Raw genomic sequence first — 17,267 nt, 5'->3', positions numbered from 1 at the left:
CCAAACCATCATCACAGGGTACTAGCAAGACAATCACACAATGTATTTCTTTTTACTGAAACTCAACCAGCAAAGTATGATGCAAGTTTATTGCTTCAACTTTGATGTTTTAATGCTAGGACAAATGAGTAAACTCCTCAGTTACATACACAACTTCTGCAACTACATTTGACACTGTTTTAGAGTTTATCACAGGCTTAGGAAACATTTTTTGTTGGCACCAACTATAAAAATATTGGTGCATATATAACCACTTAAAAATTATCTTACAGTGTTTGAGAATGTTCCAGCATGTTTGACTGCCAATGTGATCAAAGATTTGATCTATAATACCACTAAGTGTAAGAGCAATTTCATTTTCTCCACAGCAAGGATGCTTCTAAAACAGAAGAACTTTTATAAAACAATTTGAATTAATGAATGTGGCATTAACATTGCAGAAAATATATTCAGAGTATTTCTGAAGTCATTTCTCTTATAAATTTTTTTGTAATGAAAAATGACCATACAGATGGATTTAACTAAAGGAAGGCAATGCACATTTTAGTGCTGCCAAACTAATTAAAAATTTTCTCTTAAAAAAAAAAAAGTTAAGTTTTAACTACTTGAGCTAAAGTTTCCTATACTTGACAGCTAGCGTACATTGTATTTTTTCATTTCTCAGCAAAAAAATGGTTCAAACCATGTTAAGAGTCACAAAACATTCATAAAATCTTCATAACTTGAAGCACGGACTCAAAACTGAACCTAACACTTCCATGAAGTACACTGTCAATGCTGATGCCTTTCCCACCACAATGGCAGTTTTGACTGGAGCAGTACTAATATACCAGCAGTGCCACGTTGGTTTGCTCATGCAGTACAGTTCTATACAGAGTCCAGGCTATATGACAACAATCAATCTTGTTATTGTGAAAAGAAGTGATAAATCTTTCATTTTGCTCCATTAAAAAAAATCCAACTACACACATGCAGAAAATTATACATCAATATAATGCTAAGGTTGCAAAGTCAGGAAACAAAAGCACAGAAAATCTCTGAATTAAGGTAACTAGCACTGTTTTATGCAAGTCTCTGGTGCATTATATGTTAAAAACTTAGTTTTCAAATTACATAACATCTGGAGTGTACTAAGAATGATCCCAGAGCACATAACAGAAGAATTTATCATTTGTAGGATTCCTCCTGCTTAGATGCAGAAGTTAGAAGCAGAGGCAATCATAATGCACATGACAGGGACATTGCAGAAATACTGTTACTGTGATAACCTAAATGGAAAAACACATGAAAAAGTTAAGTTTTATATTCAGAACAGGATTTGAATAGCATGGCATAAACAGAGAAAGGAGCACACACTGAATAGTGTTGGTAAACCAAAATACCAAATAGACATTTATTTACTAATTACCTGCAAGAGAAGAGATGCATGAAAAACATCAGAAGGTAAACACAGAAGCAGCATGAATTAAATTTGCACAAGTGGTCTTAACTTCAGCATCTCAGAGCTCTTCAAAGCTTCATTTCAAAAACTCCTCTTAGCTGTAGTCACATAGCCATAATTTATTAAAATCTCTTTATGTATTTCTTGTTCTTCTATAACTCAATTTTATACAGAAAACTATAGTTATTTCCTTTGTTATTTTAATTAATTTAATTGCCCTGCATGTAATTAAATGGTATTGAACATCAATAAGTAAAAGATACGGACCCATAAACAATTCAGAGGTGAGGATACTCAGAAAAGAAAAAAAAACAAAAACAGGTACTTAATAAAAAGCATATTACAGCATTTATAATTAAATACTATCTCAGGAACTGCATTTCCTAGCAATGCATATTTCAAGTAGATACAGTAAAATCAGTACTATCAACAGAAACAGATTATATACCAAAATTGCTATGATCACCACAGCTCCTATAGAGACTGGTAGTACAAGGTGGAAATTTTTTTTTCTTTTATTTGAAAATGATGAATAATTTAACTACAGTATATTTTAAAAACGTATTTAGTATTTTCAGTCACCAGATAAATTGAGTTTCTTGGTCCTGAATGATTGGATCATCCTCCAGTTTATTCAGTGCTTTTGCAAAATTAAGAAATCTGGTCTCATATGAAAAAGCAAGATCAGGCCAGAGGCTTATGAAATGACACAAAGTTTAGAGACATCACAAAGCACCAAATCACTTGTATAAAACAATTTCTAAGTAGTAAAAAATTAGTGACACTATTTCAATAACATGCGAAAGCACCCTGACCAACCAGCTCTGAAAGAAGCCCAAGGCAGCTGTGGTTTTCCATTTTGGACAGATTTCTCTGATCACACTGGGTTTTATCTACACTGAAACTATGAATGCAAATGAGCTGTATCTGTACTTGAATTAATCCTAATATAGCATAAGCAATAACAGTAGTTTTGCCATGGAAGAAAGTCCCTCAAAATTACATTTCCTGGATAAACAAAAAAAGTGTAGTCAAAATAAAATTAACTTTGAAAATTACTATTGAAACAAAAAGTTTGATTAAATTGTTTGTTATCTAACTCTGATAAATGGCAGCAAGGAACACTGGTTTAGTGTCTGCCCCTGTTCTTCCCCCACTCTCAATACATACTAGATAGAATGATGGCTCTGTAGACATGTTGCCATATGTTGTACACACCAAGAAAAACAAACACAAATCACTTATTACTGCAGTTCTTCTCACACTATTTACCTTTTCTTTAAGAAAAAACAAAGATGCCAGCTACTCAGGAAACAATAAAAGCAATACAGATAACTGAACTAATTTCCATATTGAGGTGGATTTTAAGTGGTGACAGTATTTGAAAAGATATTCTGCACTTAAATTAGAATAAAATTTGTTATTGATTTTCGTATTTGTCTTCCAGCACAGAGATTTAGAACATATCCTGTACATATGCTATGTTAATATTCCAAGTGTATTATTATGTTATTATATTTATTGTCATGGAAAAATTCTGCTGCAATGGGAAGTAGTCATACTCATATATTACAATCTAGATAAAATGCATTAAATTACACAGATACTAGTTCATAGCTTCTATACCATTTTGCATATCACTACCCATACATATATGTAACAGCAGTATTTAGCTTAGTATAAAATAATTTTACTTTACAAAGACTAAAAGGATGGGATTCAATTCATCTTATTCTATACTCGTACTAGCAGCAGGCAATTACCTCTGTATTGCTTAAGACTCCCCTTGTAGTCAATAGGGAAAAAATAAGCGCTTTTGCCTATTTCTACTTCCTTCCGTTCATTATAAAAACGGCCCAAACAACTAGGTTCAGCGGTAGATGTCTTAATTTAGATAAGGTGAATTCCACTTGAAGTCAACTATATTCTTGGTGTTTAATAAATTTCAGCAAAAAGTACACTAATAGCAATATTAAAAATGCCTAATCATTTGGAATAAAGGCAATCTATCATACTTGGAGGAAACCTCCTGCTTATCATGTAAAATAAAGTATCTTTGGCAATCTAATGAAAAGCTACAGTGAGCTGTACATGGAGAAATACTGACTTAGATCTTTCATCTGCATAATAATGTTTCTTCCATCCCAGTTATATTTGTTTTAATAAGTTATTCTGTCAAATGTAAAAACATACCATGAAAGCTATCTAAAAGACATCTTAAATACTTCAGGAACTTCAGAACACCCTTTGAAAAAAAATACAACCACCTCTGTCACAGGAAACCGGAAGATAAACTGTTATGCACAACAATCTTTCACTTGTTTGAGGGGTCATCCTCTTCACTACCAGGGGAAAGGATGGTTTTGGAGCTAAATAGGTACAACTGAAAGATGCCATAGGGACTAGATGCCCCTAAATTTTTGTCAAGTCATCTGTCAGATTGACTTACTGCTGACTCTACACTAGTGAAAATATTGAGATATTCACAGAAATTCCTTAATCCACATCCTGAAATAGGAACAGACTGGCTGTTTTCCCAGTTATCCATTAACTCTAGTACAGTAGCACTGTTCAGACTTAAAAATTGCAAACAGTGATATAAGAATCTGACATAAAAAGAAAAAAAAAATCAGGTTTTCCAATGAATTTCACTTAAAGAGGTAATGAAGTCATGAAGCTAACTGTACAGCCAGAAGAAAAACAAAGAAATACACATTTTTGACCATAGAAACAGATGAAGCTTTCTTGCATCCATTGCCATAATGGAAATCAAGCACAAACCCATCACTTAGATTTTATCCCATCAGAGGATGGGCTCACAGGTAACTGTAGGCAGGGGGTACTATACAAGTCTCTGCTTGCTCAAATGCAACCCATAATGAAATGCTCCTTTGTTTCTGCAGAGACCTCTGAAGACTGTGATGCTGTGTACATCTTTTCCATATATCTGAGAGAGCCTGGACACTGCTCTGCCTGCCTGGCACTCAGGTAGCCACGTAGCTCTTGATCTAGGTCAGGCCAATTTCAAGGATCAATGCCATGACCTCTCATGTTCTGCTACAGTACAGATATAATTTACATTAAACTACAGTATATCTAGTAGGATTTCCCAGGTACTCTCCCCACATGGCATCTTTCAATTACCAATGCAGAACATGAACGAGAAAAAAAAAATTAAATTGGCAGTCACTAATGCAGCAAATAACTGCAGCCCTTATGTTCCAGCTACTCTTTAAAGCTGAAGATCGTAGCTCTCATTCCTGCTTCTTCACACTAGCACTTTAAAGAAATACTTTTCACCATCTGCAACCTTTTGAATCTAATATACACATGCAGTAGCATCCATTTTATTTCCACCTCTTGGAATAGGCTTTTTTTTTTTCTTGCAAAAGAGACAGCTGAAACTATACTCTGTTTTTTTTTTTTTGTCTCTGTAGTACTATTACAGTCCTATGCTATTCAATCTCCCTGGCTTACAAAGAATTCACTACACTTTACTGTGATGTTATCTAGCTGTACCAGAATAAAGCTTGATCTGAGATGTGATTCTGTCTCCTTTCCAATCCTCTTAACTTCTTTGGGTTGTCTTGGCCATTATATGGCAACAGAAAGGATTAGGGCTTGTATCACTGAGTGCAGCAATCTGCATTTTGGCCAGGCATCTCTACAAAATTCGTAAGATTTGAAGTCATTTTCCTTGTTGCTAAGCACACACAGCAGCAGTAGTATTGGATTCACTCCGTAGTATTTACTTTCCATGAACCTAGGACACAAATGATTGGTGTTTACTGAAGAACCACCTCATTGCTCCACACTCTGAAGGTGAAAGTATCCCCACTGTTGAGAGCGACTTCAAAGCTCCTACACTGTGCAAGTATCATTTAATCCTGCAAGATACCTTTTGAACAGTGCACAGAGCTGGCCTTCTCCATCAACACACAGAGAACTGCTGTTCTCTTCACTCAGGCCTACACAGAGGGAGTTCTTTAAGTCAACAGCCCAAAGTTTCAACTCAAATATGACAGAGTAGATTGTTCAGTACTTAATTACTTTTCCCCACAAGTTTGTAGTAACTATGATCTGTCAACGCTATTTCTACTTAATAGTAGATGTTCCATGAAGCAGTAATAAAATTACCAAAGGCTGAAAAGGTAAGTATCTGGGAGCTAACTTGCACCATTTTTTCTTAAACACTAATGGGACACACTAATGATAAATTAAGTCTCCAGAATTTTCAAATATACACTTTCCTTACAGAATCTAAAAGAAAATACAAACAATATTACATTTATTTGAACAGTATGAAATAATTAACTGTGAAACATAAGCCTCCTTCTCAGTGCATGTGATACCACAGAACACATGGGAACAATTCTGTTCTACATTCTGCTATACTCCTGCTGCCACTTCACTGTACAACACAAGCCCTACTAAAGACAGGCCTTTATATGAATGAGTGTATTTCTGCAAGATTCCTTTACACCCATACAAATAAGTTTTGTCAATAACTTCAACTTAAGTTTTCAACTTTTTGTACTATGATAGATTATATTATACTCTATCACATCCTTAACATAATTGTTCCAACTTACTTTCCTTCTAAAAAAACAAAAAAACTTTAAGCATTTCATCAACATGTCATGGTGTCTGAGCCTCCTTGGAATCCAATTTCTTGTCAATAGGCCCATTAAGATTTAGCCACCTTGTGAGTTTGAGCCTTCATTCACAATCATAGTCTATACCATAGGAGCACCTGAGGAGCTGTTACAGTATATCCTGCAAAAATGTATTAGCCACAGCATGGATTTCATATTATGGATCAAGAAATAACAAATGCATAGTAAAAAAATATACAAAAAGTAATCAATGCATGCTCAACATCAGTGTTTCAGAGCTTTAATGTCTCACCTGTTTCATTTTTAAAACCTAAAGTTAAGTCATGGTAAAAAAAATAATGGTACAAATCATGTTAAAAATATGGTAGCTATGATAAGAAAGGAGGAGAACACAGAAAATGTTCTGTGGTCCTTTGACACATTGAGGTGGATTGAGAACCAGCTGAAAGGCAGAGCTCAGAGGGTTGTGCTCAGTGGCACAAAGTCTTGTTGGAGGCCTGTAGCTAGCAGTATCTCCCAGGGATCAATACTGGGTCCAGTATTGTTCAATGTATTCATCAGTGACCTGGATGAAGGGACAGTGTTCCCTCAGCAAGTTTGCTGATGATACAAAACTGGGAGAAGTGGCCAATACACCAGAGGGCTGTGCTGCTATTCAGAGAGACCTCAACAGGCTGGAGAGGTGGGCGGAGAGGAACCTCATGAAGTTCAACAAAGGGAAGTGCAGGGTCCTACACCTAGGGAGGAATAACCCCATGCACCAGTACAGGCTGGAAAGCAGCTCTGCAGAGAAGGACCTGGGGGTCCTGGTGCACAAGTTAACCGTGAGCCAGCAGTGTGCCCTTGTGGCCAAGAAGGCCAATGGTATCCTGGGGTGCATGAGGAAGAGCATTGCCAGCAGGTCGAGGGAGGTGATCCTCCCCCTCTACTCAGCCCTGGTGAGGCCACACCTGGAGTACTGCGTCCAGTTCTGGGCTCGCCAGTACAAGAGAGACATGGCGCTACTGGAGAGAGTCCAGCGGAGGGCTGCCAAGATGATTAGGGGACTGGAGCATCTCTCTTATGAGGAAAGGCTGAGAGAGCTGGGCCTGTTCAGCCTGGAGAAGAGAAGACTGAGTAGGGAGACCTTACCAACGCGTACAAGTATCTGAAGGGAGGGTGTCAAGAGGATGGGGCCAGACTATCTTCAGTGGTGCCCAGCAACAGGACAAGAGGCAACAGGCACAAACAGAAACACAGGCAGTTCCGTCTGAACATGAGGAAAAACTTCTTCGCTATGAGGGTGACAGAGCACTGGAAGAGGTTGCCCAGAGAGGTTATGGAGTCTCCTTCCTTGGAGATATTCAAAAGCCATCTGGACACAATCCTGGGCAGCCCGCTCTAGGTGACCCTGCTTGGGCAGCAGGATGGAACTAGATGATCTCTAAAGGTCCTTTCTAATCTCAATCATTCTGTGATTCTGTGATTTATTTTCTCAGTTTTGTTTGAGTTTTTCAAATGCACAAAAAAATTCTTTGATTACAACATGATTCTACAGGAAATGTTAATAAACACTTAAGTATAATGTTCTTTAATAGGATTTGTCAGTCTCAAATCGCTATACACTTAGGAAACAATCTACCTACAGTTACATGTTTTTGAGATGCATCCTTTGCAGCTGTGAAATAAGCAAAACAAACATTCTATATTACAGTTTTCTCCCCCTAAACTGTTTTCAGTGTCAATTTTAAAAGAACAAGAAAGCATATAGAGCAGCTGGAGACTAGCATCTCTAACATACAGTCTCCATGAAAATGCTTGCATTTATTAATGATTACCAAACTGTTAGATGACTACTCTTATTTCCTTTAGTTATAACAGGAATTAGTACAATATCTTCCATTTAACCTTTAACATTTTACTACAAGTAAAAGCTACAACATGAGCAATTGGTCAACATGAAGAATCAACATAATTTCCATTTTTACTGCTTTATATACTTTACACTGAAGTACAGGGCAGGTGTAGCTTACAATTTTTCTTATTGTTAACAGAAATACTATTTGCACAGACAAAATACAGGCTGTCTTTACAGGAGGCAATAATGAGATCCAGTAGTATCTTTGGGAGCAGAAAGGAATACATTCTTAAGAAAACATTCTGTTTACAGGGAGGAAGAAAAGAGGGAAGTAACACAATTTGCAATACTGTAGATCTGCTGATCTACAAGTTTGACCTTGTATTTGCTTCCCTCTGCAGTGCAATTAAAGCTAAAATTTTAAGCAAAGATTTCATGTCTTACAATCACACAGCAAAACAGCAAAGAGTAAGTACAGCACTATATACAATTTAGCTGTCTCCTAAGGCCAGATCTTCTTCTATTAACAATTTCTTACTGACATTTTTGAAAAGAAGAATTTTCAAAACTCAAAATACAATGCAAAAATATGAGAACTTCATATTTTTGGGTAGTCATGAAAAACTCACCAGTTCAAAAAAACCAGGGTTTTTAACTGACTATAGTTAATTCAATTTTATTTTATTCTAAACCTTATTTAAATTAGAGACATGATTCAGTGTATTAGGAAAAGTGCCATAAGCCTTGGCATTTCTTATGCTAGTAACTCAGTGCTTTACAAACTCTAACAGATTGCTCAGTCAGTGTCTATGCTGAGTTTGTATTTCAGACAAAAGCTCCCCATTTTGAAGTACAGAATACCAGTATTTAATGAAGGACTTGGCAAAAGGGTACTGCATAAATTACAAGCTTCTGATGTTAGTAAGCTATTTAATAGCACTATGATTTCAGTTTTGCACAGGACATTTAGTAAGACTGTTTTCATGCAATATTAATATTCCACGGATTTAAATGGTTCTAGACTCAGCATGCACTGCACCGCCCCCCCCCTCCCCCAAGACCCATGGCTCTGGACTGAAGGGAAACACTGTATTGCAATGTCTGGTCCCATTATAACTTCTAATAGTTCTGTCTGTCAAAGTTCAAATAACTACATTTACTATCCTTGTGAATCAGCACTACACTATCATACCACCTGAGAGTCTACAATTTAAGCTGAAATACTCTGCTTTAGTTTTCCTGACTACACATTTGTGAGCTTTGCAATTAATTGTCTTCCATTATTACTGATTATGAATTAACTCAAAAGGTTGCTGAGATTGTGATTGTGCTGAAGAAGGCAGAACGTAATGCTATAATTTGAGATTGTTAGGACAGTAAATTTCTCTTGTTAATAATTAAAGGACATAACTTATGTTTTTATTTATAGCTTCCAGAAATATTCAACTAATTTCACTGCAATGCAATGTCAGCTAATCATCTGCTTGTCAGGATCTGACTTAAGCTATTGCATTTTATTAGTGACATACCTTGAATTACATAAACTTATTTCTTGCTTATTTACATAAAACTTTAAAAATTTTAATATATTCAATGCTTTAGTATTTCCGCTTTGGCCCTCTATAAATTGCATCTATATAACCCAGCACAACAGACCAAAAAAAGACTTAAGGAAAAAACCCTAAATAGTATTACCTGTTTCAATTTCCCAAATATAAACTGAATCATCTTCACATCCAACAATTAGTAGATTCTCAACAGGGTCAAATTTTATCATCTTCACAGGAAACAGATGCTTTCTGGCATGCAAGAGACACACTCTCTCTTGAAGATGCAGAATTGCTACTGAATGATCCCTGCACACACAGCACACAATGCTGTGGTCTTTTAACTGCAAAACAGATTAAGAGCTTTAGTGTCTGTACTGCAACCACACTCATATTCAACCACATCGTAATTGAGCCTGGAAAATGTAGTCAGATAACTTCTTTCCCAAAACATACTTATTTTGGAAAATATTGCTGTATTTTAGGCTACATTTCCAAATTGTTTTTAAAATGCTAGCTATAAATTCAGTCTCCATACAAGGAAAGATACAATCTTCTCTGCTTTTTCAAATGTTTTAAAAATAAGTCATATTCATCCATAATCAAATATCGCCTACCAAAGCAGTAATTATACAATCAAATATACAGTAACATTTGTCCCAGAAGAGAAAGTAGTAAAAAGTTACCTTAAACCAAAATGCTATTCAATATGAAATTGTACGTCAGGTCTTAATGACACAAAAACCAAGGGCAATGTATTTCTAGGGGAAAATTGGGTATGTTGCAATTTAATTTCACAATATATGGATCTGATCCCTGCAAAGCCTTCTCTTTCTGCAAGTAATTTTTGGTGACAGAGGAATTCAGCCTATGGAAAAATGCAGCCCTGTAAAGAGAACTGGAACACAGTCCAAACATTAAATCCTATTTAGATTACAGAAAAAGGGCTAAAGAGTCTTACAAGCGTTAAAACTTGTCCTGGCCCTCACAAAGTAGTTAATGATGCCGAAGCAGAGAAGCAACAAAAGACCCTTTAGACCACTTAGAGTTCACTAAAGTGGGAATACTAAGTCAGCCCTAAGTATTGAATATGTTCTTGTAGGCTTTTTAAGAGGAAATGGGTGAGAACCCAGCCCCATGGAATGCAATGGCACCAGAATTTGCCCAGGGACTTTTCACGCAAGAAAAAGATTTACTGTACTGAACTCTCTAAATTTATACTTCAGAATTCAATTGAATTACTCTAAATCTCTTTAAATATTATGTAAAACAAGCATACACAAAAGGACCACACAAATGTGTTAGGAATCAGAACCAAGCATAAATATTTAAAATTACATAAATACTGTTGGTCCAAGTCTTCTCTTACCACATTTAAATCCCTAGCTTTATTGATTACACTTTTTAAATTCAGAAGCAAGTTAGAACTAAAATATATCTTGATAATAATATTCCATTCACCATTTTAGTGTCCTTAAGGACTTTAAATGTCACTGTTTCAGGATCATTTTTCTGAATCACTGAAATTACAGCAAACTAACAGGAAATCAACCCTCTGAAATTATAAGTAATGTTCAAACAAGTCATAATTAAGTGATTACTGAATGGAAAACAAAAATAGGGTGCTGCAGAACAATACTGCCAGATAATTTTTTGTGTGTATATATACATATATCAAAATATGTATATATATGTACCTATTTTATATATATATATACACACACACAAACATACATGTATGTATTTAGACATCATTTATTATGCTTTTACTTACTCTGTAGTTTTCTGGAGGTCGTAACAGCTCTGTCACTGGACCAGATTGCAGAGTAAACTGGTGTAAAATTTCTCCAGTAAATATATCCCAGCAGATCACAACAGAATCCTGGCCTCCTGATAACAACCAGCTTGGATCAAACCTTGCCGATTTATCATGTGGATAAAGTAAACAAGTGACTCTGCTACTATGGCCATTCAGAACTTTGTAAGGTAGATTATCTGAAACAACAAGGTGTTAAATAAATTATTTCTGTCCTTTAAAAATAGAGGTTCCAGATTTTACAGTACATTTGCTAAAAGTCAGGAAATTCAGAAAATTAAATACACCTAAGTATTTCCATCCAGAGTTTTAGGCCAAGACATCCCTTACACGAGATCAGAGAATCTGGCATATATTTGTTCCAAAAATGGAGGACAAAGTCCTGCATTATGAGCTCTGTCTACTGAGGTGCATTTTTTTCCCCCCTTCTGTGAATGATCTTTGAGAGGGAAAACAGACTACTGCCCATACCATGACATCCCACACCTGAGCTTCAGGTGATTGCATCCCTGCAGCTATTCTGTAGCAAGGACTCCTAACTATGCAAAGAGCCTTGGTATTACTAAGCTGTGATCTGATAAACCAGCTACAGAGAAAAAGATCATAATCTTCCATTTTCCTTGTTCAGTCCCTGACCATCACCTCTATTCTCTTTTTTTAAAAAACTTATTTTGATTCAAAGTGATATCAAAAGTATGCACTCTTCCATGCTTGATTCAGATGAAATTAGGCAGAAATGTGTTAAAACCTACCTTTCAACAAGTATATGTTTTCTAAAAGTCTTGCTCTTGCAGTTTTTAAAGCTAGAGTTACAAAAATCTTCCCATTTTCACATCCACAAACCAGCTTATCAAGACTGGGTATGTATACAGAGGAACTGATTGGTGCACTTTCATTCCCATCTTCAGATGCACAGAGATGATCAATAATGCCCTCTGACATTGAATGGTGTTTATCAAAATTATCCTGAAGAGTCCAAGTTGCTGTAATTGGGATCTCTAGAAGGAAAATAGGAGTCAAGAATATTATTGGTTTTAACTCAAAACAAAACCAAAACCCAAAATGAAATACACACTTTCAGCTCTTTGCTATCTTATCCTTTCTGCAGCCTAAGAATTGGAACAGCAGCAGATGACTTTCCATATTAGATCACACGGCTTCTCACTAAAATCCTTACTTTTATACCTCTCTATGAGCAGCCATAAGCAGGACCAACTAAGCAAACTTTCATGACGTTCAGTTGAAGTGTTTGTGGGCAAATGAAAAGGAAATAGGAACATTTATTCATGCAGTCCTGTGAAGAAATAACGTCCATTTTTCTCTCATCTTTGTTAGTTCTTGCTCTTTCTATCTACAGGTAATCATCATACTGAATGGATGCATAAGCACCTCTTTCTAGTGTGAAAAACATTTTCATGAGTAAGCTTTCATGAAAACTGACTTACCAAAGACTTAATTAAAAAAAAGAAAAAAAAAACTACACACATGTATTGAGAGTATGGAATTGCCAAACCTTTTGGTGAACCATCAAATGTTGAAACAGGGACATCAGGAACATGCCACAAGGTGATTCTTCCTGAAGCTTCACCAGAGAAAAGAACCTTATAGAAAGGCTCTTTTCTTTCATTCATAAAGCCCATAACAAAAGGGAAACTCTGCCAAAAATAACAGTTAATTAGTATTTTGATATAAAAAAGCTGACAAAATGGTTTAATTCTTAATTGCAAAATCAAAGGTTTTGACATCAAAAGGTACAGAAATGCAAGACAAACAATGGTTGAATTCTTAGCTGTGGCTAAGCTCTGTTCAGCCCAGGTCTACTCTGCTGGTGCAAATCCCTCAAAGATCAGCTCTGCCTTACCACTATCCTTGGTTCAACCTACATCCCAGATGGAAAGTGGAATGAGAGCGCTCCTGGGGTTTACTGTCTCTATAAGGAGAATTTATCAGTAGTATCAGCAGCTTACAGAAAACAATAGTATGAGCACCAAAATAAGACTGAAAAATTCTAGTGAAATATAGCTTTGACAACCTTTACAGCAAAACTAAATAAAGCTTCATTCATGGTATCTCCAGGAGCACATCTACTGCATTCCTGGCACAAATGGGCATACAGTCCAAGACAACAGCTAGCCTCAAGAAAAAAAAACAAAACAAATCCCATCACCCTCTGGCATGGATAGTGTGGATGCAAGGTCATCAGCACAAACTGATCTGCTCTACACAACTTTACTACTTGATAATGCAGGCATAGCTTAAGTCTATTTGTACCTTTAAGGCATTTTAATAATGTTCCCCTGCTGGATATATTTTATTTACAACACTGAAATTTGGGAGTGAATTGCACAATAAGCCACTGTACTGTAATGTGGCTTCAGTAATAATCTAAGAATAGAAATCAAAATAGACTGTCACACAGGCAGTTTTGTTGCGTCACACTAAACTGCTATCAAAAAATGAATCAGGCAGGAAGGCAAATACTCAAGTGTAAATTGTAAGAGTGTCAGGGAACATTACTAAAAAATGCATACATTTGGGGGAAAAAATTATCTACAAGGTTCTTACCACCAGTGTAGCCCAGTTATTTGCTAAGCCATGCATTTTGGCAGTTTCTTTCCCTTCATATCTGACCTTTTGGCAACCTTCAGCAGTTATCCTATCTGATTTTAGATCGCACATGTTTAGGGGAAAAACTGAACGGCTTGTTCTATTGTCCTTCAACTGGAAATTAAAATCTGTCAGGCTTAGGAAGAATATGCAACAAAAATACTTTCTAAAAACCTATACGTACCAACAAAAAGGAAAAAAAGCAATAAAAACCTCAAAGTAGTCCACACACTTGACACTGTTTCTGGTCAAACAGAAAAAAAAATAGGGCCCTCTTGCTTATCTTCAGAAACAGTTTAATGACTTAAGTTCTCATGTAATACACATCAAAAACTAATTTAGTTACAGGCAGGATTGAACTCCATGTCTTCTAACAATTACTATTTCATAAAAACAGTGTCAGTAATAAGACTCAGCCTTGGCTCTAGTTTTGATGCTACACAGCGATAAAATCTCAGTTACACTTAATTTGTTGCAGTTGTATTTTTACCAAAGTAAGAACCCCTGCTACAGATTTTCTGCTTCTAATTTTAATCCATTTTTAATCAGCTGTTTTTCCTCATCCACCTCTGTGGTCACACAAAGCACTAGTTAAAAAGTCATTTGGATGCAGGCTTTCCAACACAGATGAGTCAACTTGACCAACTTTGTCTAGTCAGCGACTAAATTTGAAATGTGTGTGACATGTCCTGCTGAACATGAACTCCTAACCAGAAGTACTAAGTACTTTATCATCTACTTTTCCAGCTTCCTTTTTTTCTGAAAAATAGAAGCTCTTTCAAGGCACAGGCAATAGTTCTGATAATTTTATGCACTGTGAACACTGCCAATCTACTCACAACAAACGAGAAAGGCATGCGATTAAGCCTCTGAAGGCTCACGATAGCAGTATTCTGGACAAAATGTCCAGACAGATTAAAACCCACAATTAGGATGGATGCATTTTACAAGTAAAAGATCTTTCAGGTTCAAACATTTATGCATGTGGGGAACTGAGTCTATTCATGTAGGTCTGATGAAACAAGCATAAATTTTCCAATAGAACAAAAATTAAGTAACTTAAATAATTTTTGTCTTTTTACAGATTTGAAAATAAAGGTTTTAAAACTGTCCTAGGCCACTTTTAACTTAAAATAAGCTCCTTTTTTTCCAAGACTAGAAAACAACAACAAAAAAATCACTGCAATCTATAGCTGAACATATTGTTTCTTTTTCTCTGGCAGAAAATTTAAGTAACGCCAGAATTTTCAAGGCAAAATACACTAGCAACATCTCCAAGTAAAAATTTTAAAATGAAGGAATAAGCCTTATTCATCAGATTAATGATTAAATCTGTTTTAAACAGTGTTCTGTGGATCATTCTGGTAAACTACAAACAAAACAGGAAATAGCTTTTGAAGCTCACTTTAAACCTTTCTGATGTTACCTTATTTTCTTTCACACCAGCAGAGCAGAGTAAATGAGGATAAACAGTTTCTTTCAGCACTTTTCCATCAGCAGGATATATGCTTTTAGAAAGCCCACTGCATAATTAAAAAAAAAAGCTTTAGAAATTCATCTTTTTAAAAAAACAGAACAGTAACACCCAAGATTCACAAGTTCAGTTAAAAGTTACTGAATAAGTATTACAAGTGACTTTTTTGAAATCACAGCACCAGCTGCCCAGGTTCTACATGGCTAATCTTATTCCTGTGTCCCCCACTGTGTTAAACAAAGACTGAGAGCTGCCAAATTCAGGGTAAATCTTTGAGTGCCAAAGTGTTTTTGTTCTGGTTTTTGATCATTTGCGACATGCAGAGATTTTCCATAATAAACCTCCCAAAGTTCATCTTGTACCTGAACTTTTTATGTGATTTTCCCATCTGAGCCCACCTGTTCAGCAGCTGGTAGATGTAACTGTGACCATCTTCTGTCCAGATGATAAGTCTGTAAGCTGCTAGTACTGCTCCACCAGCAAAGCACTGACCACTTTTGCAGAATTCAGTACACAGCAAAGAAAAGTCACAATAATCGTAGACCTAAGCTCAGAGAAGTGGTAAAAAAACCAGTATTGACACATTCATTTTAATTCAAACAGTTTTAGGGGCAAAGGATCAATAAACAGAACATTAGCTTCACTCTTGTAGTCCGATGACCTCTTTTAAAGTCAAAAAGATTTTTGTACCAAACTACTATAAACACAGAATCAAACCATATACTTCTAAGATAAAGAAACTGCCAATAAAAAAAAGTAGCTATATTAAGGGATTTTTGATGAGAAAAGATTTACTTTGTTTTGCTTTGCATTCATTATTAACATCTACTGGACAAAGTTCATTTCTTGTGTGGAGTTCAGTAATGAATTTAGCACAAATGTGACTGAAGATTTCTCGAGAACAGTTTTAAATGCTTCTGTTCATATTCTTTAAGTACTCTTTAAAAGATAAACTACTGGCATAATCACAGCATATATCTCTTAGCAAAGCAGATTTTTGTTCTGTCTTTGGGGAGACAGAACGGATTTTCTTCTTCACAAATTAAATGAATTAAAAACGAACACAAGAATATGTAACTCCATTTGCCTGCAAGAATGCTTCTAGCTCTTCCACTTCTAGGGCTTGTAAAAAAAAAACATTGAAATTTTTTGTTTTCATGGGACCTCTTTTTAAACAGAAATGGGATATGACTAGAGTAGCCTAGAATACAGTCTGCATATCCACATTCCTAGTGGCCTCATGGAGAGAGAATTTATAGCCACATTGTGAAATCTATTCCCTCAAACTATTGGAATAAATTATACAAAGAGATTTCCTATGGATTTTTCATATAGAATATAGAACTAATTTGCTCTATATTTTCATTATAGTAGTGGGTTAAAAGTATCTACTCTAAACACACATATAAATCTCTCTCCCTACGGTATATCTCACATATCCTTCTAATTTAGGAGTAAAACCAGAAAAGACAATGATGATCTTAAGTTCCACATACTCATTAAAACATAGATGCTGAAAATCCAGAATAATTTATGCATCTATGCCACTACTTTGACCAGTAAAATATAACTGCTCAAATGTGTAATGGAGCATTACAAGAAATGGGTATTTCTTGAGAAAAATATTACAGAAATTAATAGAAAACATGTTACACAGGTTTTCTGTGAAAAATACATACATTCTGCACATGGATTTTGTTTATAAAAAAATCTGTATGGTGTGGAGGAAAAAGGATGAGCAGGGAGGCACTGCGGGGCGGAACATGGGAAGGTTGTAACGGGCGGAGCACTGCTGCCGGAAAAGAAGGCGGGGCTTTACAGCATTATAATAGAGTAGGACACGCTTCATTAAACGCCATTTTGCCACTCCTCATATTGGTGTCTGTGTGGTGATGGTCCGGGGCCTGGGGAGAAGGCCCCGTGCCTCCT

General features: G+C 35.9%; 1 protein-coding gene across 1 annotated transcript in view; it reads right to left on the bottom strand.

The window, feature by feature from the left end:
• WDR72 (WD repeat domain 72) overlaps window positions 1-15,882 on the bottom strand; it is a gene marked incomplete at its 5' end in the record, with an annotated part of 107,081 nt that extends 91,199 nt beyond the window's left edge. The window contains 6 exons of the mRNA XM_026060535.1: window positions 9,590-9,785; window positions 11,216-11,436; window positions 12,010-12,255; window positions 12,771-12,912; window positions 15,291-15,387; window positions 15,737-15,882. Of these exons, the coding sequence (XP_025916320.1) occupies window positions 9,590-9,785; window positions 11,216-11,436; window positions 12,010-12,255; window positions 12,771-12,912; window positions 15,291-15,387; window positions 15,737-15,882 (1,048 nt within the window). The remainder of the gene's footprint in view (window positions 1-9,589; window positions 9,786-11,215; window positions 11,437-12,009; window positions 12,256-12,770; window positions 12,913-15,290; window positions 15,388-15,736) is intronic.
• Window positions 15,883-17,267: the final 1,385 nt, after the last annotated feature.

The sequence above is a fragment of the Apteryx rowi genome, unplaced genomic scaffold, assembly GCF_003343035.1.
Source record: "Apteryx rowi isolate R43461 unplaced genomic scaffold, aptRow1 scaffold_17, whole genome shotgun sequence".
Lineage (NCBI taxonomy): Eukaryota > Metazoa > Chordata > Aves > Apterygiformes > Apterygidae > Apteryx > Apteryx rowi.
The sequence above is the reverse complement of the archived record's forward strand: the minus strand, read 5'-3'. Positions and strand labels throughout refer to the sequence as shown.